The sequence below is a fragment of the Nipponia nippon genome, unplaced genomic scaffold (assembly GCF_047370975.1).
Source record: "Nipponia nippon isolate SJK-2023a ecotype South Korea unplaced genomic scaffold, ASM4737097v1 scaffold_1, whole genome shotgun sequence".
NCBI classification, from domain to species: Eukaryota; Metazoa; Chordata; class Aves; order Pelecaniformes; family Threskiornithidae; genus Nipponia; species Nipponia nippon.
Genome location: NW_028262290.1, coordinates 78680962 through 78708345, shown reverse-complemented (window position 1 = coordinate 78708345; position 27384 = coordinate 78680962). Strand labels below are relative to the sequence as shown.

The 27384-nt window shown below is 39.6% G+C and overlaps 1 protein-coding gene across 6 annotated transcripts in view; it reads left to right on the top strand.

The window, feature by feature from the left end:
- SEMA5A (semaphorin 5A) overlaps positions 1–27384 on the top strand; it is a 354504-nt gene that overhangs the window by 102626 nt on the left and 224494 nt on the right. For all 6 annotated transcript variants that reach the window (XM_087760523.1, XM_087760512.1, XM_087760495.1 and 3 more), the window contains 2 exons: positions 2934–3132; positions 25803–25902. In XM_087760523.1, coding sequence (XP_087616649.1) covers positions 3000–3132; positions 25803–25902 — 233 coding nt within the window. In that variant the 5' untranslated portion in view covers positions 2934–2999. The remainder of the gene's footprint in view (positions 1–2933; positions 3133–25802; positions 25903–27384) is intronic.

The window sequence follows — 27384 nt, the reverse complement described above, 5'->3', positions numbered from 1 at the left end:
AGGATTAGTCCTGTGAAAGTCAGTATCCTTTTTGTAATGGAAGCCACGGCATCCATAAATATGTACAGATTTAGTATCTGGATGAAGAGTACTGGTCCTTTTCTTTCTTTCTGGAGAAACAGGATTCTTTTTTTGTTGTGTCCTAGGTAAAGCTGTTTTTTGAAACTTCACTGGTATATAGGAGCCTGGTTACATAAAGACCATGGAGCTTCGTTTACAGCCAGGGAGACAAAGAAGGCTGAGCTTTCAGTACAAATGTTTTGTTTTATTCTTGTTTAATTTCCGTCCATTCTATTCACACATTTATGGGTATTTCTGAGACTTTACAAAATAAAAGAAATAAAGTTTGTATTTCTTTAATGTGAAAGTACCATATTCCTAGGTGTTGGAATACCTGCTTCTGTACTGTGTGCAAGAAAAACAGCTTTTGAGAGTCTGTGATGTTGTATCTGTCCTTCATTTTCCTTCCTAAATACACATACATAATATTACAGAAACCTGAATTAGAGCAAGCTGTTAGTAATGTACTTGTATGATCTGTAAGTTAGTAGAATCCATTAGCTATGATATAACCCACATAAACTGGTTGAGTTTGGATAATAGTGTATGATGCTCGAAATGTCACCCTTGCAGAAAATGAACTACCAAAACATTGGAACAGGTGCTTTATGCTCCCATATACGTGAACACACAGAATTTCTATGAGCAGATACTGCCTGCTGTGAGCCACAAGCAATTTATAGGGACAGATTCATATTGGAACATGACATCATAAGATATGCTACTTAGAAAAGTAGGAATATGAATTTAACTGCCTAAAAGCTTTCCTCCCCTTTTTTTCTGAAACAGAAGCGAATTTAGCAGAGAAGCTAAAATTGACTATTAAATTTATGTACCACTCAGATGTATTATGTCTTTGATCTATTTATTTGAGTTTAAATTAATGAGGATTAGATGTGTCCAGGTCTTAGCCAGAAGGCTTCTAAAGGCAGCAAAATAAAGTGGTAAGAGAAGAGTAGTTCATCTTATGATGGCTGGTCCTACAGTAATGTTAGGGATCAATGTTTACTACCCATTCTGCTTTCTGAGTGTAGCTTTTAAAACACACTGGTCTTACTGTGAAGTATCTTTTAATTAACAGCCCTTTGTTTCATGTGTTTAGGATGTTTATTTTACACAATATAAAGTTTCCACCTTATTAAACAGCACACTGCAGTTCAGTGAGATCAAATGTATTAGAAATCAATATTGCTGATTATTTTTCCCTGAATTGCTCCATTAATTAGCAGAATGACATTTCTGCCATTATGGAGTCGTCCAAAATCTCCAGTCTTCCTGCCCTGAAAGGCAGTGATGTCTCATAACTGTGTGTTATCAGCAAGCAAGCTTGTGGGACTCAGTAAAGCTGCTAGTAGTGAAAGTTTTTTGGGTCGCAGAATTAGGTTGTTACTACTTGGGATGTTTGTTATGATAAAGCTAAAGGAATTGGGTTGGATCTAAAACGATATTGACACCATGATATTCTGTTACTTATAAAATAAGTGTCTGGTTATTGGATGTTTAAAAAATCAGGGAGTTGAAACTTCAACTTTATTCTGGTACTGAATGAAAACCATTACATCATTGAGTGGTGTCTAAATTTTAGTAGAAAGGGCTCTTCAGCATTAGAATCTGCAGTATGCAACCTTGTCATCAGTCTTGGCCAATGGGTAGGGATGAAGCCAATGCCAGAACCAGTGATCCTCCCTCCTGTAAAGCAAAAGTATGTTGCCAGAGCATTGAGGTGAACCTTGTCCTACTGCTTTCTGTGCTATACGTACTCTATGGATAGGCAAAAAATACATGCTCTAGGGCTGTTGTTTTGTCAAAACACTCAGTAATGTGAAGGAGCAATTACTTTCCTACCTTATAGAATCATAGAATCGTTAAGGTTGGAAAACACCCTTAAGATCATCAAGTCCAACTGTCAACCTAGCACTGCCAAGTCCACCACTAAACCATGTCCCTAAGCACCACATCTTCCCGTCTTTTAGACACCTCCAGGGATTGGTGACTCGATCACTTCCCTGGGCAGCCTGTTCCAATGCTTGACAACCCTTTCGGTGAAGAAATTTTTCCTAATATCCAATCTAAACCTCCCCTGGTGCAGCTTGAAGCCGTTTCCTCTTGTCCTATCGCTTGTTATTTGGGAGAAGAGATTGACCCCCACCTCGCTACAACCTCCTTTCAGGTAGTTGTAGAGAGCGATAAGGTCTCCCCTCAGCCTCCTCTTCTCCAGGCTAAACAACCCCAGTTCCCTCAGCTGCTCCTCATAAGACTTGTGCTCTAGGCCCTTCACCAGCTATGTTGCTCTTCTTTGGACATGCTCCAGCACCTCAATGTCCTTGTAGTGAGGGGCCCCAAACTGAACATAGTATTTGAAGGTCAGCCTCACCAGTGCCAAGTACAGGCGGCCAATCACTTTCCTAGTCCTGCTGGCCACACTATTTCTGATACAAGGATATACTCGCAAGGAATCAAAACACTCTTTCCGTTGTGAGGAAGGCAGAGTGAGGGGCAGTAGATTCAAGTGAATGTGGAACATAGGTTTAGATACATTTGCTGTCTCTAAAAAAAATAAAATAAAAAATGTTGCAGAACATTATTCTCCCCACACACATTACAAAATGAAGATTTAAAATAGAAGAGAGAGGGAATGAATAACAGTTTTTTAATCTTGCTGGGTGATAAAAGAAATCAGTATTCCTAAATTGTGTAACTGATGATAAGTTTATGGAGTAATTAGAGGAGCAGCTGATAGCATACTTTTGAGGAGTCAAATACTACGCAGACAAAAAGTGATGTTAGTTTGTTTTGTTTTAAACATCAAGAATTGTCTAATTTTTTTCTGTGGTTTTCTCTTGTACTTGAGTAAATTTTTTTGAATTCTCCAGGTGCTTTTCCCACATGAATGCAAGAAGAGTAACCAGTTAAAAGAAGTGACTGCTGTGGAGGACAGCATGACCACCATGAAAGAAAGCTGCCTCCTTGCACTGCTCTTGGCAGAACTTGGGGTATTAGGAATATTGGAGCCAACAATAACAGAAGATACCCACTGCCACAGAACTGAGCACCCAGTTATTGCATACAAAGGTAAGGAATAAACACAAAAAAAACTTTTCCAGAAGTAGGCTAAGGATTGTGTAATCTCTTCATGAAACCTCTGTTTTTACTGTATAATGGTATGAAAAAAAATAGTGTATTCAGTGCTGTTGCATAGTAACCTGGACTGTATTCCATACAAGTTAAATACAACTAGGCTTGCAAAGTTTGTTCACAATTTGGTGCTGAATTTGTCATTTAAAGGTGGGTGACTCATTTTCCTCTGTGATTAAAACCAGCCTGTACTGTTGCATGAGGTTTTTCCTTTCCAGGTACAGGACTCTGCATGCGTACACTTAATTTCATGAGGTTGCTCTTGACCCATTCCTCCAGCCTGTCTAGGTCCCTCTGGATGGCAGCCCTGCCCTCAAGCTTATCAAATGTTTCTCTGAGTTTGGTGTTATCTGCAAACTTCACAGACTGCACTCTGTTGCCTGCCCTTGGTTGTTGATTAAGGTGTTAAACAGGGCAGGACCCAGGATCAACCCTTGTGATATTCCACTTATTATTGGCCTCATGGTGGAGTAAGGTCCATTAAACAGTTACTTGCTGGGCTTGATCATCCAACTGGCTTTTTGCCCATCTGGTTGCCCAGCTGAAGAGACAGACCATAACGTCATAACTTGCAGTGAGACAGTGTTGAAAGCCTTGAGATAAATGACATCCCCTGCTCTCCCCTCGTCATTAAAACTAGTAATTTTTTTCTAGAAGGCAACTGGGTTGGTCACAAATGATTTACCCGTGGCAAATCCATGCTGACTGTTGTCAGTCACCTTCTCCTCCGTATGTCCAGAAAAGTCCATTCCAAGAGGACTAACTCCATAACTTTCCCAGGAACTTAAGTGAGATTGACTGGCTTGTAGTTCCCACATTTGTTTTCCTGCAGTTACTGAGGACCTTCCTTCATCTCTGTGATGAAGAGTGGCTGGTTATCTCGGTGTCTGTGGATGCTGCTTGTCTGATCCCATGGATTTATATAGGTTGAGATCTTGCAAGTCATCCCTGATTCAGGCCGCATCTGCTGCTGGTAGTTTGTGAACGCCTTTGCTAAACACCAGATGCTTTTGAGACCTTGTTGGTAAAGACTGAAACAAAGGAGGTATTGAGTCCCTCAGTGTCATCTGTGTCTGCTGGCACTAGATCACCTGCCCAATTCAGCAACGGGCTTATATTTTCCCTGTTCGACCTTTCATTACTATTGTAGCAGTAGAAGCTGCTTTTGTTGTCCTTGACATTCCGTGCAAGTCTTAACTCCCAGTGACCTTTGTTTAACCTGACACAATCCTTACATGCCCATGTGGTGTTTCTAAATTCCTCCTTCGTCACCTTGTCCCTGCTTATACCTCATACATACAGCCTTTTTGCATTGGAGCTCCACCATGAGTTCCTTGCTTTGCCAAGCCAGTCTCTTCATACATGTGGTTGTTGTCTTGAGTGTTGGGATGGACCGCTGAGGAACAGTTGGAGCAAAGCGAAGAACACTTGGAGGATGTTGTCTGTAAAAACCTGAGGCATTTAATAACTTATCTATTTTTTTTTTTTTTGAATCGAGATTTTTCTGTTAGTGTCACAACTTAGAACGAGTTCCAAATAGTTTGGAGCTACGGGGGTGTAGGGATTAAGATGTATTATATTACATATTGCATTCCTCCTGTTTTTCTAAGAAAGTGCACACGTAATTTTTTTGTTCCAATGAATTAGGATTTATTGAATTTTAATTGAAAAAAGGTTTGTTTCCATTCTTTTAATAAAGTTAGAGAAAATAATGTTGTGTTTTCTACAGAAAATATTTTTGTTCTGGCATTTTAATGGTTTAATAAGGTAATGGTGCCAGCTGTCCCTTTCTCCAATATACTGGAGAATGAACTGCAAACCATCAGACTATTGTGAAGGAGGGACCTTTATCTCTCATTTATTGATGAACTAAATAGTATGATTTAGTCTGATGAAATGTCTGGTTTTCTTAGCATTCACGTGGTGTGTGTAATTTAGTTAAAAAATGTTATTTTTATGATATACATAATACATAATACAAAATATTTTTATCATATACATACATTGCATACACAATGTTGTAAATTAAAGTAGCACAGTTAAAATTCTGCACTTAACTGCTTAATTTCACAAACTAAGGGATCACTGCATATACTTTTTTTTTGATATATGCAACTGTAAAAGCAAATAATTGAGACTCATTACCAGAGCCACGTGCTGAAAGCTGTTTAAAAATGTGTTGGTTTATGAATCTGATTCAGCCAACATTTAGGAGAGTAGCTTGAATTTAGCCTGATCCTGCCTTTTAGACAGTTATTGTTCTCTGTCATATTTAATTTCTAGTGATGTCCTTCCAGTTCTAAGTTACTATGCTAAGGCTTTTTGGGGACAGAGACCTCCTCTGTCATCTTGTTTCTGTTGCATCTTTTGATAGTGTCACAGTTAGAGTTTACTAAACAAAATAATTTCCTTTTGCTGTAAATATATGTGGGAAGTACAATTATATAGAAGCATTTATTGTCAGATTGTTAATATGAGATTTAGTAAGATTTTAAATTCCAGACTCCCTCTTGACCTTTGTGGTAAAAATGTAATTAATCAGTACATATCCATGACATACCTTAGCTTTTATGAACTGACATTTCTTGAAAAAGTTTTCCTTCACTTAAAAATATTCTGACAAGCTATTCTGACAAATATTCTGTTCATACTCAGCACAATAATCTGTCGGGAATCATCAGTAACTCTTCGGAAGTACATGTAGAAACATATTTGCAATGCAGTATACAGTATGTGATAGCTAGGTAACATAACTGGTGTGGGCACACAGTGGTGGACTTATAGTTGCAGCATTGCTAGTTAAGGGAAAACAGAAGATGTGAGACCAAAGGAAAAGATGACTGAGAGGTTTGTCTTTGAAGCTGTATGTGAGGAATGGACTACTTGGGTTATCGAAGTATAAAAAGAGACGTGTGTGAGAAGAGCTACTCTCTGAGTGAATCCTGCAGTAGGAGTTGGCAGGATTCAACCATCCCTCTTCCTGATTTCTGTATTCTTCCTGCAGCATTTACTGACTTCATGAATGCCTACAGGAAAATGCCCTCTGTATCTATTGACGTTATTAGTGCTGCTAGACCAACACAGAGTCCTGAAATCAATTCTTAACAGCTACGAAACCTTTAATTTGAATGCTGCATTAATACCGTATTCTGTAAAGTCATTTTATAGTAATATTAGATCCACCAGCGCTAAATGCTGTGTGAGGTGCTGAACATCAACCAAGGCTGAGTGGTATTGAGTGGTAAGTACTTTAAAGATTGTAAACTCAGTACTAACTTTACAGAGATATCAACTCTTTTGTTTTATTTATCACTGAATAAAGCCTTTTTTTTGTAGTTTCTGGTATGCCAAAATAGCAATGTACTTATTTGATTTGTCTTCCTTTGAGAGGCATGGTAGATGGAGTATAAACTATTAAATAAAACTAATGGAGTGAGAGTCTGGTGTAGCGTATGGATGAACAGCTGCAAAAAAACTAATAAAAAGAAAAAGTAGTCCCCAGGAGTTGTCATGGTGAAATATGGAAAGGGAGCATATCTCCTGAAGGAGCTTGTTTTCTTTCCCACTGCCCATCAAAAACTGCTCACTTAGGTGATGATCCTGTCAAGCTGCCTTTTGTAGAGAGGCATATGCTATTTCTATCACTGATTTTCCCAGTTAAATAGTTTTAGCTGAAAGATCATGATATATCTCCTGATACCAAATGGCAAGAATTTCACCTGCCAGTTGAGAACCTTTACTCAAGTACTTCATTTGCCGGTGGAAGAGGAAAAAGAAGTTGCAGAAGCAGGGGAGATGCATGCACTTTCAAAGGATTTTTGACATGATCTGAAAATCTCTTTCATTTTATGTCTCTCATACGCAGTAGTAATAATCATGTTGTAATTTGTTTATCTGCATAATTAATGTTAGGAATGCATAACACACCTTTTCTTTCTCCCAGAAACTACAATAAATAAGAAAGTCTACTGTAGATCTGAAAATGTTTCAGCTCTAAAATCTGTTGTCATAGATCTTTCCTAGACTAGAATAAGGCACTTTATGTCTTCCTTGGAAGCTGGAAATTTCCCTTTCTCATTATTTAAGTTGGTAGGAACTATCACAGAGATCAGATTTATATAAAAGCAGACCTCTAAGTATGGGATGGATTGACAGGATCAGCCCAGTAGTGTGCAGTTCAGTATTTTATGTGGTGGGACTAACTGTGATGATTCATAGTTCCTCTTTTAAGTTCCTTTCTCTCCAAGGAGGAGTCTGCCTCCAGATGTGCAAAGGTGTGCTAGTCTGTTGAAATTCAGGCTTAAAAAAAAAAAAAAAATCTGCCTGCATATGTTAAATGCATGTACTGAGGATTCATCAGCTATGCTAGCGTAAGTCCAATAGAGGCGTTAGAGTCAAGAGGTTATAAATCATGTGCAACTTATAGAATTGGGTGCAAGGAAACAAGGTGCAGGTGACAGAATGGACACACGGAGACTCATAGTGTGAGATTATTGGTCTTTGAGTATGTTTCCATATGATTACAATATGGAAATAAGTATATTTATGCTTGAAATAACTTAAGAATTAAGAATGAAAAAGGGTTGAAATAAGCTGGTCACTAAAGATAGAGCCTTACGATTTTCATTTTTATTAAATTTTATCTGGATATGCTTTCATGTGCATGTAGATATGAAATGTTAGCTCTTTAAAGTATATTAGGGTTTACTTACTGGTGGTCAACTGTTCGGAAAACAGACTCTCTTAATACAGTAAAGGGATGTGTTTAACGTAAATAATTAGAAAAGGCTGTGGAAACCAAATTTCCTCTGGGTAGGAACAGTGAGGAGTAAATCATAGGCAAACAGTGTTTAGAAAAATAAGATGCCAATGAGAAACAATGACTGTTTATAAAAGTTGAACTATTCTTATGCAAAAACCAGAGCAAACCAGTTGAGTAGTGTAACGTCTATCTAAATATTTCCATAGGTTTCAAAGCACTTAGTCACCTGCTCTACAGAAGCTCTGTGGTAGATAGAGCTGATATTTTATTACTGATAAAAAAAATGTGTAAAAGTAGTTACAGTGGCACCTTGTTTTCTCCCCCTTCTCCCCCCCGCCATTTGCTGAACTTTGAAACTGTCAGACCTGTCAAAACTCACACACTCAGCTGAAGACTCGTGCTGTTGGCAGACCCCATCCATGAGGCAGGACTGAAGGGGCCGTCCCAACTGCTTAGTGGTGTGTGAGAGTAAGATGGAAAAAAAATTGACCCAACTCCAGTTTCAGGTGTGAAGTTACAAGTATTGTCTGTCCTGCAGTTTACTTGCATAAAGTTGAATTTCTTAGGCTTTTCTATCAGAAATAAAGTGCAGTTGTGAACTTGACTTAATTGATGTTGAGGGTACAGCTGAGATCATCTGCTCTGGGGCAAATCTCATTCTTTTATGCTCCCATAAAATAATCAGAATTTAAGGTTGTGCTGTCTCAACAAAAAAGCATTAGTTGACATAATTTTAGAAGCTGTATTTAGTGATATTTTAAATACATTCTGTGCTGTAAAGAAGTTATCTGTTGAATAAACATGCTCAAAAATAACATGTCTCAATCCATAGAAGAAATGAACATAAACCCTTCATTTCTACTTGAGGTTAACCAGAAAAGAAAAATAGCATAGTTATTTTTTGATTCCTTGGTTTGGGAATCCTAAGGAATATATTTTCTTAACCTTATCGTCTAACCACCACAGAATTCCGTCACTTGATGTTTGTCTAAGTAATATAGACTCAGTACATCGCTCTGCTCATTTTATCATGTGGTTTGTATATGGAGTGCGTGCACTTAACATGTGCCAAGAGGAAATAACATGTGGGCTGAATGAAGAAGGATACATGGTGTATGAACTTGTTTTTGTTTGTAGTCTCTCCTCTTTCCCCTAATCTTGCTGCAAGCTGCTGTTTAAACTAATAGTAGTCTACTAAGCTGCTCAGTTTTTATTGCTTTTTCCTTCTCTTTCCACTGGTTTTCAAAACTACACTTTAAAGACCTCCTGCCAGCTTCAGTAGTGGGATTGAGGTGTATTGATTTCTATTCCTTATCCTCTTTTGGGTTTTTCTTTAAGTAAAGATGATTCATCAGTGAAGAAAAGTTGATTGCTAGATATTGCAACTTTGCTTTGCCTAGACAACAGGACTACGAGATTGTAGCACTACCCTGCCAAGAACCAGGCCCTCTTAAGGAGGAAAATAATTCCTCCATCAGTTGTATATTTTTGCTGTCGAATCAGGTTTGCCTTTACTTTTGTACAGGAGAATAAGTGCCTGCTGGGGAATGGCAACTTTCAGCTGCTTACAGTTAATTTTAAAAATTACAGCTTTGAAGATTGAAGGATACTATCCCCTTACTATTTCCCTGAATCACACCGTATCTTTAGTGTGCCTTCCCAGAAAAAACAGGGTATGGCAAGGACTGAATCCTTTAAGCAAAGGACTTGCATACTGGCTAATTTTTTTTTTTTTGTGTGTGGAAATGATCATGTTTTAAAGTAAACATCAATTTACAGCTCTTCTGGCATCCCAGACAAGTGCTGGGCCATCACAGAATGTTAATAATTTTAATAGGTTCCTGATAATTGAAAATCAGCAGTGGCTGCAATGGCTAGTGAGCTGCACAGACATGTCCTGTGAGCCTTTCCATCGCCTTTCCATAACTGATTTCTTCCCTTTTGCCCTAATGTGGAATTTTGGAGCACGTGAAATTTCCTGGTTGTTAACGAAGCAGCAGAATGAGTGAGAGGCTCCTGCCACATTCCACTAGCTGTACGAAGTGGGCAGATGGAATTAAAATCTGGTTTTTTTGTTCTTTTTTTTTTCTTCTTCTTCAAAAGAGATGTATTCTTAAGGGAGATGGGCATTTTTACTGAAAGGTTGTAAAACATCCAAACTGGAATATGTTAAAGAAACAGATCAGCAACCAAGAAATAGAGCTCCTAAGCGGCTGAAGTTCTATCATCTTCTAGAAGTTCTGTTGTATTTAAAGACAAGAGGAAACACAATATTGCTTTGATTTTTCTCTATTTTATTTTTTTTCCAGCAGACAGTATTTTAATTTTTTTCATAAGCTGTTGAGATACTCTGTCCCTTCTATTGGCAGCTGTCAGTGTGAGTATTGTGCTGATCTACCCCTTGGAAAAGGCATTAATGAAGCATATCCATTGTTTCTAAATCATCCGGCACAGTGTAAAATATGTTTTGCTGAAGTTTTAAGTTCTCTATGCGTAATCTCCATGCTGGTTCATGTGAATTCAGTTCTTCTTCCTCTTCAGGGACTTCATTGCAACACGTCCAAAGCTAACGAGTGTTGACTGAAGAGGAAGAGCATGTATATGGTTAGTTAGCATTGCCCAGCTAAGGAGCTGAGTCGGCCCTTTTCAGTTTGCCTTGGTGGGTTACCCTTTGTGCCCAGCTCTTCACGGAGCTTGTGGCTGCACAGTTGTCACAGCCCGGCAGGACACAGTTGTGCTGTGTGGAGCGGGCGGCCCTGCGGGTTGCAGTTACTGGCCTTCTGATGCTGGGCAACTCTGTTTTCATACTTGGTAGTGACCAAATATCTGGAAAGACTTGTTCCAGTGGTCTTCCCTTCCAGGTTCTGCACAGTATTTACAGGGCCTGTCTTGCACTCACTCGGTGGTACCTGCTGCCCTTGCCAAGGGTCACTGAATGTCACCTTCTGCCGGCTATTGCATCGGCCGAGAGATCTGGGAAAACCCTGGCCCACCCTTGGGCCTTGCCTGGAGCTCTACAATTTCCAGGAATCTTAGAGGTGTGGAGGAAAAACGTGTTAATTTTACCTTTTCCCCCTCAATTTCTTAAATAAACTTTCAGAGATACTTTGTGTTTACTTGACAGAACAGGTGGAAATAGAGAAGTGCAGTCAGTGCTTCTTCAAAGTGATTTTTTTTTTCACATGCTTTCTTTCTTGCCTGCCTTCTGCAGCACCACTCATTTGCTATTGACAAGACTATAGGATGCTGAATAGCAGCTGATTTTGTTTGCGTGGCTGAACATGGTAGATACTCACTTGTTACATGGCAATTTGTCACATTCAGGTGAGACCACACTTTGGCTCGTCATCAGCTTGTCTTTCCACTTACAGTGCTCACTTCAGGTTTTGTTCTGAAGGCTTTCTGGACAAAGAAATGTGGTTCTTCTCTACCATTTCTGAGAATTAGGGGCTCACCATTTTACAACTAGCTCTATAGTAAATTGACTAAAGTAGTTAATAATGACAAATACCTGGAATTTGACAGTGCCCTTTAGAACAAAAATAATTTCTACAAAGAGAAGTGCTGTTCTGTTTTTGTGGGGTTGTGGTTTTTCCTTTTCTTTTTCTTGCTCGTCACTTTCTTTTTTTGGCTTGGGGGCATCTTTTTGTTTTTACAGTGGGGGAGCGGAGGGAGTGGGGAGGGTGTTCCGCTTTGAAGTCCTGGCTCCAAGCTCTTACCAAGATTAGTGTCAGGCTTTACCCTGTATGTCCTTTGTGTTACAATATGACTTGTTTTGTTGGTCTTTGTATTTTTTGCATGAAATATCTTCAGACCTTAAAATATCTTGAGAGCTATAGTCTTGGGCAAAATTGATAGAATCAAGAAATTGTATTATGCTAAAACAATGTAAATGAAGAAGTTTAGTACGTTCATATGCCAACATAAGTAAGAATGCTTCATTGCAAGATGGTCAGTTCTAGAAACAAGGTCTTGCTAATTGAAACATAGATATTTCCCACAAAAATAACATGGCATTATTATAACTGTCTATAGGCAGCTGGCTTCATGCTTCTGTTCCCTACAATACCTATATAAAAATTGAGCAGGTTTCTTTACAAAACTCCACGGTCGAGACCAAATACTGGTTTCCCATAACCATACAACACAATTTCATTCAAAATGAATTCCACAACCAGTTGCCAAAGCCAGCAGGTAAATGTTAAAAAGTGAAAGGTTAAGCCCCTCTGAAGAGAGGGCGTGACTAAGGATGTCAAGTGTGTTATGCGGTCAGTCCGTCCCTCTGCGTCAGGTTCGGGAAGGCAGGCGGCGGCGGCAATGCAGGGGCCAGAACTGGTAACTGGCAGGGGGAGCTGCGCTTGCTGGGAAGAACGTGGGGGCTCCGTGCTGGTTGAGCTGTGAAGTTACTGGTTTTTGACTGGCAGAACCTCCCCAGGGCAAAATAAATCTTTCACCAGTATGGGGAAGGGCAGATGCAGCAAGTGGTATTTCCGCACGTCAAAACACAGCTGAGCTTCACAGCACAGTTTTCGCAGCTCAGAAAAAGTCCTTGTTATGGTAGCGTGCTCATCTCTGCGTGTCGCCCTGAATGAGTCCCTACACTGAAGTGTGGATCAGCTGAGCTGCAAGGTGATTTACAGTGTAAACTGGGTGAAAGTCTCTCTTGGTTCATCCTCCTTTGTTCAATGATGTTTTTTTTCTTTCTCATAATACTCACACCCTTCTTATAATTTTTTTTTATTTTAGATCTCTTGCATTGATTAGCTTTCTGTACTCTCTCCTTCCCCTTTCCTGCTTTTAAATTATATGTTTCAGGTTTAGACCATTCCTCATTCCTCATTTTTAGAGATTGGATTGAGACATAATATTAAGACTTGATTGATAATACCACTGCTGTCTACAGCAGGCTCTTTATACCTTTTTTTCTGGGCCGTCTTGAACTAGCAGCTGACGCAAACAGGATATTAAAACAGAAGGAACATAAGCCCAGTGCAGGGTAATAATTCTTGTGTTTCCCTGAGGTTTCCTCTCCCCCTTTGTCTGCTGCCCAGTGTGTTCCCATCATTCTCCTGGTACTTCCCTCTATGCCTTCTACCTAAATCTTGCATAACATAGTATTTCCATACATGTGCTGTCCCCCAAGCTTCCCTGTCTCTTAAAGCACATGAACTTAGCCTTACTGTTTTCTCACTATGGTGCTGTTGGTACAGAACATTCCCTGAAAATTTTTTTTAAACTCTCTGGATCTTTGCTTCAGCACCTTTCATTAGCACTGCACTGTCTATGTTTTTATGTTGTATACCTTCTTGCGCCTCCTTCCCTGAACATCATCCCATCTCTACTTTAATCTGCTTCTAATCTGATGACAGGCTTCTGGTCACATTTAATATTAAAATATTGGGGTTTTTTTGGGTTTTTTTTGTTTTTTTAAACTGTGGAGTTTGTATGTGTTTTATGTTTCTGGCCTGGATGTCTCCTCCTTTGCCCAAATATGTGTGTGTGTTTATATGTAAGGATCTTGAGTTGAAGTGATACAACCTGTAAACCACTCCATCATGTCTACTCTGCTAGAGTCAATTGGTTTTAGTAGTTTCTAGTGATCCCTCAGATCTCTTTGCTTCCTGTCTAAGCTCCTTCTAATGCATGTTAAGCTATTTACTGATATACAGAAGACTCATCCTAGCTGTGAAATGCAATGGAGGTTACTCCTTCTTTGCCCTTACAAGCATGACACTTGAAATCTGTCTTGTCATTCTGCAGGTGCCCACCTCTGGAAATTCTTTATGTTTGTTTTCTCCTCTAAGCATCCACTGCCCCGTGCTCCTATCTGTTGTACAGCCAGGTGTATACACAATTCAAGAAGAGGCGGGGTTGCTGAATCTGCTTCTGACAGCTTCAAGAAAAGTTTAATGATTACTAGGAGTACAGCAGTTTCCCACAGCTGAGATAGTGGAGAATGTAAACTGTGAGAGGGCAGATTGCAGTCCCTGCTGTGTTTCTACACCAGTGGGTTTGAGTTTATGTCAAGGTGATGTCATTCAGGCTGATACTTATGAATATTCCATTACAAAATAATGTGAACAGATGTATGCAATGACGAAACGGAGTAAGAATGACAGTTGAATGCAATCTGCAAGTAGACAAACATGAGTCTGTATTGCATTTAAATGCATCATGGGGGAAAACCCAGAACTGAGCCCCCAAACTCAGATACTTCAGTTTTGTCTCTTGCCTTCTTTTTCCTTTATTTTTATTTTTTTCTTCATGGTAGTTTGCTGGTATGATATTTTCATGGTTCCTAATTTGAACAATTAGTAAAGATTGGTAGGCCTTTTGCTTTAAAGCAGACCAGGATTTGGAAATCGTGTTTCAAGTCTCGGCTTACTTGACAGTCACTTTACATTCGTTGTTCAGAATGTGGTGCAGAAGATCAGGCAACTGAAAATTTTTAAGCACAGTTCTTGTCAATTTAAACTGTTGCTAAGCATACTTAGTTATTATTTTTAGATATAATGCTATCCTCAAATGAATGATACTGTATCATTTAAAAATATTATAACATCAGGTACACCATGTTTGAGTCAAGGGTTTGTTTCCTTAGAAGTGGGAAGGGTATGGTTAATGAGATCTCTTCCAGCTGGCTAGCGTAACTTTGCAAAGTAGGTTTTATTGTTTTTTTTTCTGGAATGGTCTGAGGCTCTAGTTTCATGCTGTTTCTGTGTATGAGAGAAAGAAAACTCAAAGGGGCTGTAATTGTATATCATGGCTGATACCTTGTCACCGCATAATTTCTGAGGAACTCGCAAGTGATTCTGAGTATATAAAAACTGTGCTTGTAGCGCTGAAACCTCTTTCATCTAGGTGGGGGTTCAGTCTTTTTTCCCTTACACCTTCTTGTATTTGTATGCAATGTGTGTGTTTGAACAATGAAGCATAAACAATTCAAAACCCTTGTTCAGAAAAATAAGAAATAAGTAGTCATCGCAGCAGATGTTACTGTCTCTTCCCTGAGGGCACAGACAGTCAGAACCCAAATTCCCTTTAATTATCCCAGTAATAGACATATGCACACACATCAGAATGCAGAAATACGTACTTCTAGCTGGGGAAGATCTGGCAGGACAAAGAAAACAGGAATGTAGGCTGGATTTTAGACCTTGAGACTTTGGAGGTTAGAGCGGATTGTAAAAGCGGGTCAGGGGACCAGGGAAGAGCCGTTGCAGTGACCGCGCCTGCCCTGCCTGGAGAGCGGCAGGCAACTTGTGGAGGCAGTGACTTTGTGCCTAATGAGAGAACCAATGAAAGATGTGAGGAGTCGGGTAGAAGGAAATAAGTTTACAGTAAGCTAAAGAAAGAAGTTCAAGTTCACTCATCTAAAGTCAGGAAACATATACTTTAAGTATGCTTTATTTTCTGTTTTTCCCATTAATAATAAATAAATTACTCATTGCCCTGCCTCATTGCCTCCAAAATTGTTCTGAAGCTTGTTTGTTCTGAAGTTGTTTAAAAAACGAAGGCCCAATAAGCAGGTGGTGAACTGTCTGGAAAAAGTCAATAGGTTTATGGTCTTGGGATTTGTTTTATTACAGATGGTTTAAAGTGGAGAGGAGCTCAGGGAGCTGGCAAAGCTTCTAGAAAAGGCTAGAGCTACATATTTATTTCTTGGCCTCTGCACTTCTCTGTGTAAGGAAAGGCAAGCTTCAGGACTGTGTTAAGTTGTGTTGGATAGTAGAAGGAAGGCAGCTGCCTTGTGATCTAAAGAGACCTCCAGAAAACTGGATCTTGAAAGGGAGCTGTAGTTTTAAGGTTGGTTTTGTCTTTTTGTTGTTTGTTTTTTTTTTTTTTCCTCCCTATAAGCAAAGATGAGCTCTGAACTGCAGATGGAGATCTGACACGTTTTCATGTTTCCAAAGAGGAACCAAATGTAGTGTGGTAAGACTTAAAAGAGGAATCTTTTAGTTTGTGGTTACTGATTTAATCATGCTGGGCAAAGTCATAACTCCATCTTTTCTTTTATAGAGGATTGGATTGCATTGGCTAACCCTGCCTAAACAATTGTTTGTATTTTCTTCCTTGGCAGGAAGAAATTATGTTTTATTTTCTTATATCTTCCTGGATCCCTATTTTAGAAACTGTACAGTTCTTACTGTCTAATTGCTGTCTAATTACCAGAATGCCTATATTTTCCAATGTATTATCTAGATAAAAAAATATCCTTAATTTTTAGAAGAAATACTTTTAATTTTCAGTTTTATTAAAAATTAGGGATTAGCTACTATAAATACATATTATTTTGTTTCCCAGTTATGATGTCCACATACTCTTAATTCTGTATTACTAAAGTCAGCGGTGTACACCTCCCCAGTATAAACGTATTCTGTATGGTAAGAGCTATATGCAATGATTTTTTCCTTAAAATGCAGTACTGAGTATTGTAACAGACCTATCTGTCTTAATCCTTTCATTTTACAGAGAAGCATGAAATGGTGTCAGCTGATGCCATCTTTTTGTTGTTGAACTAGTACTTTTCTCTGCATATGTTGCGTTCAGTCTGTTTCTGGTGTACTCCATTTAGATTATTAGAGCCTTCTGGTAGCAAAGACTGTTAGATCTGTTATATCCATGACCCTCCTTAGCCTTGACGTCTGGATGTTTGTACCATATATATGAAAAAGTGGACATGCTAGCTATGTTCTAATCTCATTTCGCTGGGACATTGGGCTCAGATTGACTTGGCTTTTTGATTTTTTTAGAATGGATTTGTCTCTTTCTGTAAGGTTTAAATGTTAGAGTTGTTTTTTTCTTGTTTGTCCATTTGACTAAGGTTCTTAATGCAGTAGTTTGTCCTTCTGGTATACTAAAAATTACAGAAAAGGCACCTTCCTGGCCTCTAATTCATCCTGGTGGAGTATATATGTGCTTGGCCTCTAAGGGTCAGATTGCTTGGGTATTTTCTTGCTCCTTATACATAACTTCAACTCTGGGACTAAAATGCACTGCTGGTACTACCTTTAAGCTCTACTATTGTAAGAAGCATTAATAATTATTTTCTGTGCCCCTGAAATGCATGCTAAAGAAGGACAGCATTAGGAGCCATGTAGAAAGGGTTAATGAATGCCCAGAGTGTTGACCAAGGCTGTAACTATATTGAGTGCTCCTGGCTTTGCATCCTCCAGGGAGTCTGCATGCACAGCCTAGGCAACTGGCACTCTACAGTGTTTCCCTGTGGGCTTTTCCCCAGACCTCTTGTGGAGGAGAGCTCCGCAGCATGGGCAAGACACAGTCACCTGAGTGATACAGTTCTGCAAGACAACCTGCCTAAGCAGTCAGGATCGTAAAGCTAAGGGGGTATATGGCCCTGGAAGCAGGTCTGCCAACATACCATTGCATGTAGAAAGCATACGTCTGGACTTACAAGTTTTGGAAAAGCAGCCTGTAACGGGCAGGCCTTCTCTGCTTTGCACTGAGTTCCTGTCTTCACAGTGTTCAGCTTCTACCATGGGCCTTATGGAAGAATAGCAAGTAGCAGGGCAGATCACAGAATCATAGAATCGTCAAGGTTTGAAAAAACCCTTAAGATCATCGAGTCCAACCGTTAACCTAGCACTGCCAAGTCCATCTATACCATGTCTTCAAGCACCGTATCTATCCACTCTTTAAATACCTCCAGGGATGGAGACTCAACCACTTCCCTGGGCAACCTGTTCCAATACTTGACCACCCTTTCAGTGAAGAAGTTTTTCCTAATATCTAACCTAAACCTCCCCTGGTGCAGCTTGAAGCCGTTTCCTCTCGTCCTATCACTCATTACTACGGAGAAGAGACCGACCCCCACCTTGCTACAACTTCCTTTCAGGTAGTTGTAGAGAGCAATAAGGTCGCCCCTCAGCCTCCTCTTCTCCAGACTAAACAACCCCAGCTCCCTCAGCCACTCCTCATAAGACTTGTGCTCTAGACCCTTCACCAGCTTCATTGCCCTTCTCTGGATACGCTCCAGCACCTCGATGTCCTTCTTGTAGTGAGGGGCCCAAAACTGAACACAGTACTCCAGGTGCGGCCTCACCAGTGCCAAGTACAGGGGCACTATCACCTCCCTGGTCCTGCTGGCCACACTATTCTTGATACAGGCCAGGATGCCATTGGCCCTCTTGGCCACCTGAGCACACTGCTGCCTCATGTTCAGGCGGCTGTCAACCAACACCCCCAGGTCCTTTTCCTCCAGACAGCTCTCCAGGCACTCCTCCCCAAGCCTGTAGCGTTGCATGGGGTTGTTATGACCCAAGTGCAGGACCCGGCACTTAGCCTTGTTGAATCTCGTGCAGTTGGCCCTGGCCCATTGGTCCAGCCTGTCCAGGTCCCTCTGTAGGGCCTTCCTACCCTCCAGCAGATTGACGCTTCCACCCAACTTGGTGTCATCTGCAAACTTACTGAGGGTGCACTCGATCCCCTCATCCAGATCATCAATGAAGGTATTGAACAGGACCGGCCCCAGTACTGAGCCCTGGGGAACACCACCCGTGACCGGCCGCCAACTGGATTTGACTCCATTCACCACCACTCTCTGGGCTCGGCCGTCCAGCCAGTTTTTAACCCAGCGCAGAGTGCACCCATCAAAGCTGTGAGCAGCCGGCTTCTCCAGGAGAACGCTGTGGGAGACTGTGTCAAAGGCCTTACTAAAGTCCAAGTAGACAACATCCACAGCCTTCCCCTCATCCACTAAGTGGGTTGTGCTTAAGCACCAAGATGTTCGTGCTCAAATTTTGTCATGAGTATAACTGGTGTACTGTTTTTGCTGGGGTACTTCTGACTCCTAGAATGAGTCTTTTCTGTAAGAGAAATGGAAAAATATTTGCTGTGCTTACTATATTTGTTAGATTATTTTTTTTTTTTATTTATGATTTGCTTGTGTTGTCTTTGATTGTCTTTCTCAAAAGACATGGCACTTCTAATGATTTCGTGGTTAATGCATCCAGCAGGAATATACCCATCGGGGAAAAGCCCATTCTGGCCTGTTTTGCAACAGTGCTAGGCTAGGATAGAGGAAGAATTTAGTCTAAAGTAAGTATGTAAAGAATGACTTGAAGTCATTAAGTACTGTACAATAATGTACATTAAGTACAAATATGTAAAGAATGGCTTTACAAATATGTAAAGAATAACTTGCATTTGTATGGGTTTAAGCACTATGTACCAGAAATAGAACCACCACACCTGTGGTGGAGCTTCACAGCACTGCAGCCTGAGGAGGGCACGAGGTAGTTTGTTCAGGTGTAGCGTAGGCTTCTCTCCATTACAATGACAACCAGACAAGCCCTGATGCCTGAACTAGAACTCTGTTTGCAGCTGTGTTTTCAGAAGCTCATCTGAGGAAAAAAACACCTTTATATGATATCTTATATTGTCACTTACATGTTTGTAACTATAGCTGCTTTCTTCCCATTATTTCCTACTTTTTTTCTTTTAACCTTATTGCTCAAAATTATTTAAAACACGAAGTGATTGTACACAAATGCAGAGCAACGCGTGCCTTGAATAAGTCCTAGAAAAATAAGTTGTGTTGTTGACAAACTAAACCTCAGCCCCTTTTGGATAAGCAGGGGTGAATTGTGATTGGTTTCAGAAGTAGTACAGCCGTTCTTTGGCTAAACTGTCATGATGGAGTCCTCTTTTTTTGTTGGAACCTGTGGAATAGTATTTGCACATACTTCCTTTCTTTGCTTGAGCTGTGGTACCTTTTTTCCTTTCACCCGCAGTGGGTCAATGACTTACCATCAAGGGTGTGTTTAATGCATTTCTGTGAGGAGAGAATACAGGGAAAGAGCTAGAAAAGACTGGTGATTGGAAATGTAGGAAAAAAGTATAGACAAAAGTGAATCATAAAAGATGCAGCAGGCTCTGGCATGCCATTTTTCTTCTCTTTTTTTTCCAACACAGAGCAATGCTTGTTTTTCTGAAGTTGTTCTGAGTGAATTTATTATTCATGGATATATTTATATTATTATGGGAATTTTAAAATGAGGACTTAACAATCACACAAGGAATTGATACCACTGATGCACAGAAATTACTGAAGAAAATCTTGTTTTTCTCAGTCCTAGTTTTAAAATAGTTAGGGGCAATGGAGTCCTGAAGCATCACAGCAGAGTGTTTAACAGTGCACCTAACTGTGTCCTTAAAGTGTGAATGTTGCAAATAAATCCCGAAACAGGGCGCTCTGAATGAGCGAACAGGTGGATCGCCTCTTGCCAGCCGTGACACCTCGCTTAATAGATTCCCCTGGGATTGATGGGGCTGGCATCAGGGCAGTGGGGGTGATGTAATGGAGTCAAGGTGGCACATCACGGCGGAGACTTCTGACTCGTCTCGCTGCCTTTGAAGAGGATAGTAATGTAACTTGAGTATCACAGGAACAAGGTGGGGATTATTGTATCATCCTTAGATTAGATGCATTTAATTATAAAATAACTTTAGCATGTGGTAGTATATTTTAATTTTCTTATGATAAGATTAGTGAATTTGTCGTACCGATGCCACTCAGAGACTTCTGTTAATATTGCAAATCTGCTCGTTTTCAGCTGTGGTGGTATTATTATTATTATTATTATTATTATTATTATTATTATTATTATTATTATTATTATTTTGCTAACAGAGTTTCTTCAAGAAGGTGGTACTGCACTTATGTTTAACTTTGTGCTCACTGTTTTCAAAAAGGACGGTGTGGCATGAGGTGTCACATACATACACCACAAACACTACTGAAATTTTTAATATCTATGTTAATTTTTTAATGAAATCAGGAGGTCTTTATTGTCTTTTAACTTTGTTATTTACCATTAAAGATCACCTCTCAATTCAGTTCTAAACATACCACTCTATTCCTTATTAGTAATTTCTCAATTTATTTTACTGTTTACTGTAGCTCTACTTTGAAGGGCTGAATAATAAAACTTAGGTTAGAGAGAACTTTACTATTTCATTTGTGAAGATCTGTAGAGCTCACCCCTTGACAAGTCCTTGGACAATATAAACCAAACAAGCTATGGCCTGTTGGGCAGATACTAAATTTAATGAAAAACCGAGACAGATTTCTGAACTTTCTTTTTTTTGTATGAGTATCTAACGTCCTCCTGCCCAGCTTTGATTGTTAACCTCCTTTTTCTTTAAAGCTCTTCAGGAGACTCCCTTGACCTTTCCTAGCAGCTGAGGGGACTTTGGTGCGTTTGCTTTGCCATAGGTTTATGAGCCATGGCAAACTTTGTTTCCTATTAAACCTAAGTTATTAAAAAAACCCTCCAAAACCTGAACCCCCCCCCCCCCGGAAAACTCACAGCATGTGATTCACAGCATGTGAAAGAGAGCTGTAGCTTTCTCAGAATCCAGCTTTTTCAATACCTATCTTTTAGTTCCATGGGAAAACGTGCATTTTCTTTTGGCAATGTTTTTGAGTTATAAGGCCTGCAGATTTCAGTCCTGTAATAGCAATTAAAAAAGAAAATTAATCTTTTTTTGCTAGGAGTAAGTATGTCTTGAATGTACCGAAAGGACCCAGCGTGTGTTGGAGACCAGCTGTTGTCATGACTGTATGTATACCATGATATAGCTTTCCATAGACAGCTTTAAGTCTGAAACCAATGCCTGCACAGTGGTAAACATGCATACTTAGTTTTAAAGCGGAAAAAAATCAAGGCTGAACGTGTGTCTGAATAAGTGTTTTCAGTATCAGGAGTAAGAAGAGAGAAGGCACTAAAGGGCTAGGTGTTTTATGGTGCTGCACATGAACTGAGGGCAGAGGAAAGGGAGGGGAAGGCCAGGAAGGGGAGGGTTAAAATTGGAAAGGGGAGGGATGTTGCTGTTTGTCACCTCTGATCAGCAGGCAGTACGATTAGGTTATGTGTCAGCAGGCCAGCTTAATTAACTTACACATTTATTTATGGTACTGTTGTAGTATACAATATCTATAGCTGTGTTATTTTGTAAAGCTTGTCATGTTGCATCTACGTGAAAACCATTAATAAACTGAAATTATTATTTCTTACTGCTTTACCATGAGTTTTTAATTCAAAGAAAAATAATTTAGAGACCTTTAATAGCCTGTTATGCATTTTTGACTCTAAGGAGATAACTCATAACAGAACGGAAAGGTCTTGTTTCACCTAAGGCTTTTCAGCTGGATTTTGCTGTTTAGATGAAAATAAATCTAATTGTTCTGTTGATTTAGTTACATAAATTTTCTGTAGTATAACTCAAAGCAGAATTTCACCAGTAAGCTTTTACTTTTACAATTTACATGGATTTTGTTTGACTGTCTTTTTTGTTTGTTTTTTAGTTGTTGTTATTTTTTTTGTTTGTTTTCCCTTACAGAAGTCTCACAAAGTTGTAGCTTTATCTTGTAAAGACTTGTTCCTGTGTGACACATGATGCCACTGTGACACACATGAGATACAGTTTCAGAGTGTTTACTGAATAAAAACCAGCTCTCGCTGCCGTTTGCTCTTCCTGACCTCATTCCCTCAAGCACCACCACTGCTGAATGCAACAAAGACAGGATAAAATAATTTATATTTTGGAGGGACAGAGGGGGATCAGATTTCAGAGAGATTTCTTAGCAAGTCCTTATTCTCTTCTTGTTCTCTAGCCTGGGCTTGCCTTGCCCTGCCTGGCCCCTGCCGCCTTGCTCCAAACCTGGAAATGGTCTCAGTCACCTGCTTGCTGTACCTTGAAGCTTTAGTGTGCCTTGCTGAGACAGCAGGACAAGTGGAAGAGAATTGCGTCCTTGAATCTCAGTCTTCCCTGTAGTCTTCTGGCACTGCAATACCTCTGTGTACTGAAATGTCCCTGGCCTACCCATGCTGTGGGGAGCTACTGCTTTCCTTGTTTTACAGGAGACCAAGGGTCTCATTTATTGTAGCAATATGGAGCTGAAATAATCCCGTTCTCAACTGCTTGCTTTGTCTGTACTGAAATGTCCCTGGCCTACCCATGCTATGGGGAGCTACTGCTTTCCTTGTTTTACAGGAGACCAAGGGTCTCATTTATTGTAGCAATATGGAGCTGAAATAATCCCGTTCTCACCTGCTTGCTTTGTCTCTCTTTCCGAGACTGCTGTTTCCACAGCGGGTCTGAATTTATCTGTGTGCAGATCTGCTGCTGAGCCAGTGGCGTTTTCAGCTCTGCATATTTGCACACAGCAATACAAATTGAATGTTAGCATTTGAATTGTTAACATTGATAGCCTGAGTTGTACTTTGGCAGTTTAGGAGTAGACTTGTGTGTGATTCTGCAAGATTGTACCTCAGAGGCAGAAACCTCTGGGTGTGAGCATAGACAGAGAGAGCCCAGGGAGCCGTGGCTGCCATCTCAAAGAGTGCAAATTCCCTGTATGTGTGAGGCAGCACTTCCCATGGCTTGTGCAACCATGTGGAAGGGGAACATAGCAGCCAAGGGACTAAACCCATGTCCTGGGTTGTCTTTCCAGCCCCTCTTGTGACCTCTGCCCACTGGCTTGGTTGGACTCCCAGCCTGGGTCCTCTATTCTGTCTTTAAAGCCCTGATTTTTTCCGTAGGATATTTGTTCTGTGGTTTTATCAGTTATTCGGCAGTATTATGATTTTATCTGAATTTCTGCTACTTTATGAGATGGTTTAACATCCATTTCTGTCCTAGTCACAGTGCTTGATACAAGGAAAAGTAGCCTCTCTGCATCTCTCAGAACTGAGAGCTGTTTCTGGTTAGGAGTGTGTGTGTGTGTGTGGGGGGGGTTTGTGAACACCACGTGCATATTCTGTGTCATAAACTGATAAACATAATTTTATTTAACTTTATTTTTCCTTTCTTTTTTTTTGTAAGTGAGTGAGATTCTTCAAGACTTACATCTGGATTTCCTCATCTTCATGTCCTACCTAATTTCTCAACTTTTTATAACTTTGTTTCATACAAAATGCATGACTGAAAAGTTAAGGTTTCAAAATCAAGTACAAAAAAGTTAAGAAATGCCTCATATATATATAAATATAAATAGATAAGTAAGTATGTATAAAGCTACACAGGCCTATAACATATGTATGTGTGTGTGTATATTTTTTTTCCTCCTACGGAATCCTACTAGGTTCTATGCACAGCATCTGCAGTAGTAGCTAATGGCAGCTATAATCATAGTTGTCTAACATGTGGGCCCATCCCCTTTCCCACCCAGTGTTCAGACCCTGATTTGAGAACCTGTGCAGTGCAGATGGAATCAACAGTGAATTTAGCTACAAGTTCTGCAGAACATGTACGAACTGGCATTACAGGCCTGAAATTGCCCAGATGCATACAAGCTGTCATTAAAAATGCAGAAGTTAGTTTTCTGACACCCAAGTGATTCTATGGCATGTTCCCATCTGTTTTTCCAAAGTATACAATGCTACAGCTTCTGCACAGTGCATTTAATGGTCCTCTGCAATGGCTGAACACGTTTTGACACAGAATAACATTTTTCTCCTGGGCCCTCTCCTTAGGAATGGATGACCTACCTGTGCTGAAACTTTAATATTTAAATTAGGAGCAAATCATCCTGAAACAGGCACCAGACATGGATTATTTGAACCCAGACATTTCCAAAAGGAGAAATATGCTCATGAGCGAAGAAGGGAGCTTAGAATGGGTGTTGGCAACCTGAGCTGCAACTGGTGATACCAGCATCAAAAATTACACTGCCACAGCACTCTCAGGGGGGTTGATATTGTCTCTGTATTCTAAATGGTCATGACCATGTGCTCACCTTCGGTCTTTTTATTGGCTGTTTCACATCTATAGTCTTCAAATAGAAAGTTCCACAGCCAGTTGTGCCATACATATATCATACAGCCCTCTTCACCTTTCACATATGTCCCAGACCACTGTTTTGTGACTACATTAAAAAAAAAAAAAAAAAAAAAAAGAAAAATGCTTCATTATCCTGAGAATTGGGAGAGAAACTCTAGAGGATGAGGCTTTTGCACAACTGCACTTTTTTAAAAGAACCATTTATATCATTACAGCAACTTTATGTATTGTGTGTGTCTGTGCAAAAAAACCAAAAAAATGCTGTGTTCCCAGAACAATATTTGTGTTCATATAGCCACACTGTTGTGTATCCAACTAGTGATATGAATGCAAAAATAACTACTAATAATGCAAATATTTAAGTATTTGGTGTGCGGTTATTTATGTGTGTTTAACTTTGAAAGGAGGAATAGATTCGTATTCTGAATACAAATAATGCTCCTTGCTGATTTTCAGCAACTCACCCACTTGTCTGCCCTGTTTTATGTAGCACTAAATTGGTCTGAGAAAGGCAGGTTAAAAAAACAAGTTGACCTGAACGTCAAGCATTTTCCCTTTTTCAGCCCTCATGTCTCAACCTTTTTATTGTGAAAATGATGGAAAGTCAAATTTGCTTATTTTTCTCATTGTTTTCCACTTGATCGGGTCCTTTTTTAAAGAACAAAGCAAAAAAAACAAACCTCCTAGTCCTCAGCTGCTTCTGATGCATGGAAAATTAATCTGACTTCACTTGAATATGTACCAGTGGGTTGCAGTTGTACTGTGGTGTTTTCTGCTTTACCTAAGGAGGAAAAACACATCTGGCTTATAAATCAGACCAAAATTTGAATACTTCATTCAAGCGTGTATTGGGTCTATATATTTTACAGGCCTGTAGTGTAAATTACGTGGTATGATGGTAAAAGTCTCCTATGTTTCCTTAGAGGACCATACTGAGAAAACTTGCAACCCCACAGTATCTGCAAATGTGATGTTGGCTACCTGATGTTCTACATCTATGACATTTACAGTAACAGTTGTATTTCTTGATTGTTTTTAGAAATTGCCCCTTGGTTACATGTGTTCAGAGCAGAAGATGCTGTGGACTTCTCACAGTTGACGTTTGACCCAGGACAAAAAGAGCTTATTGCTGGAGCAAGGTGAGAAATCTATTTTCTTTTCATGTTGCATCAGACTGGATTTGTTCTTTGTTGATAAGTGATATTGAGCCTAATTCTAACATCAGCTTGCTCTCGTGTGACTCCCTTGCCTTCCAGACTCACTAAGCTGAACATTGTTTGTTTATTTCTCTTATTCCTGACCAAAGTTAAAAGATGGACTGCCTGGTATCAAGGATCCTAATAGCTTACACTATTCTCATTTTTAAGAAGACTGTCCTGGAGTACTCTCAAACTTCGGATGCATGGAGTAGAACAGGCAGATGCTGTATGACAATGTTTCAAAAGTTACCATAGCATAAAACTTATGATGATCCCAAATTTGGCTACTCAATACGGCTCTTTGTGCTTGGATAATTCTAATACTTATTCAGTACAATGCCAGGAATGATTTGTTAAAGACTGCAGAATTAGTGGTGAAGTCGATAATTATAATTTTTGCACAGTAGGACAGTACTTTGCAAGCTGTGATCAACAGTGACACTATTTTAGGTGTCAGCATTGAAGCAGTGACAGTCCTTGAACACCATTTTTTTTTTCTTAGCATATGAAGTATAGTAAAACATATTGGTTGGCAAAAAATTTTAACCATCTAAACTTATTATTTAAATTTGCGCTCTGAATATATTTTACTCTTGAATTAATGAAGTTCTAGTCACTTCATTTTTCTGTTAGATTTAGCATTGGAATGTACTTCTGTTTTCAAATTTTTTTCTTAGTTGAAAATGAGGTTCAAAATACACAGTCATAAGATGCGAGAAAACTTTTTTTCCATGTGCCAATGTAAGTTGCTTAGCTACAGGGGCACAACTTTCTGAGTATGGAGAGATATATTTGTTTCTAGCCCACCTGAAGTGGGATATCCTGTGCACTCATGTTGATTTTTCTATTCTGTAAGCTGCCAAATGAAATGAGGCATGAGGCTGTCAGCTGGCACTGTTCCGTACAGACAGTGTAAAAGCTGTCTGAGCCTGTCCTCAGTCCCATAGAATTGTGTGTTGGATCGATGCACACTGTATAGATCTCAATAAGCAATGAAAAAAAATTATTTTTTTCCCTCCTCTCTTTTTTTTCTCTGTACTGTTCATCTGGGCTCCAAATCTCAGCAAAGAATATGCTCATTTAAATGTGTGATTTTGATGAAGTCTTTTGAATCACTATGGGAAAAGCTTTGGATGATTTTGTTGAATAGTCAGTGACTAAGAAAAAATGCCAGCTGCCAATTCTGCCTTTTGCAAAAGAAGCAATACAGTAAAAGCAATAGGATCCATTTGCTTTCTCTATAAGTTAATGCTGCTTCAGAGCCTTATGTCTCTTGTTCTGGCTAAAATTGCAAAATGAAAAATATTTAGTGTTTTTAAAATCACAACAGAAATCTTTATTTTCCACAGTCCAATATAGCTGGCTGTTATTCGTTTCCTTTCCTATTCTGCATTTCCATTCTCAATTCTAAGCTTTTCTACA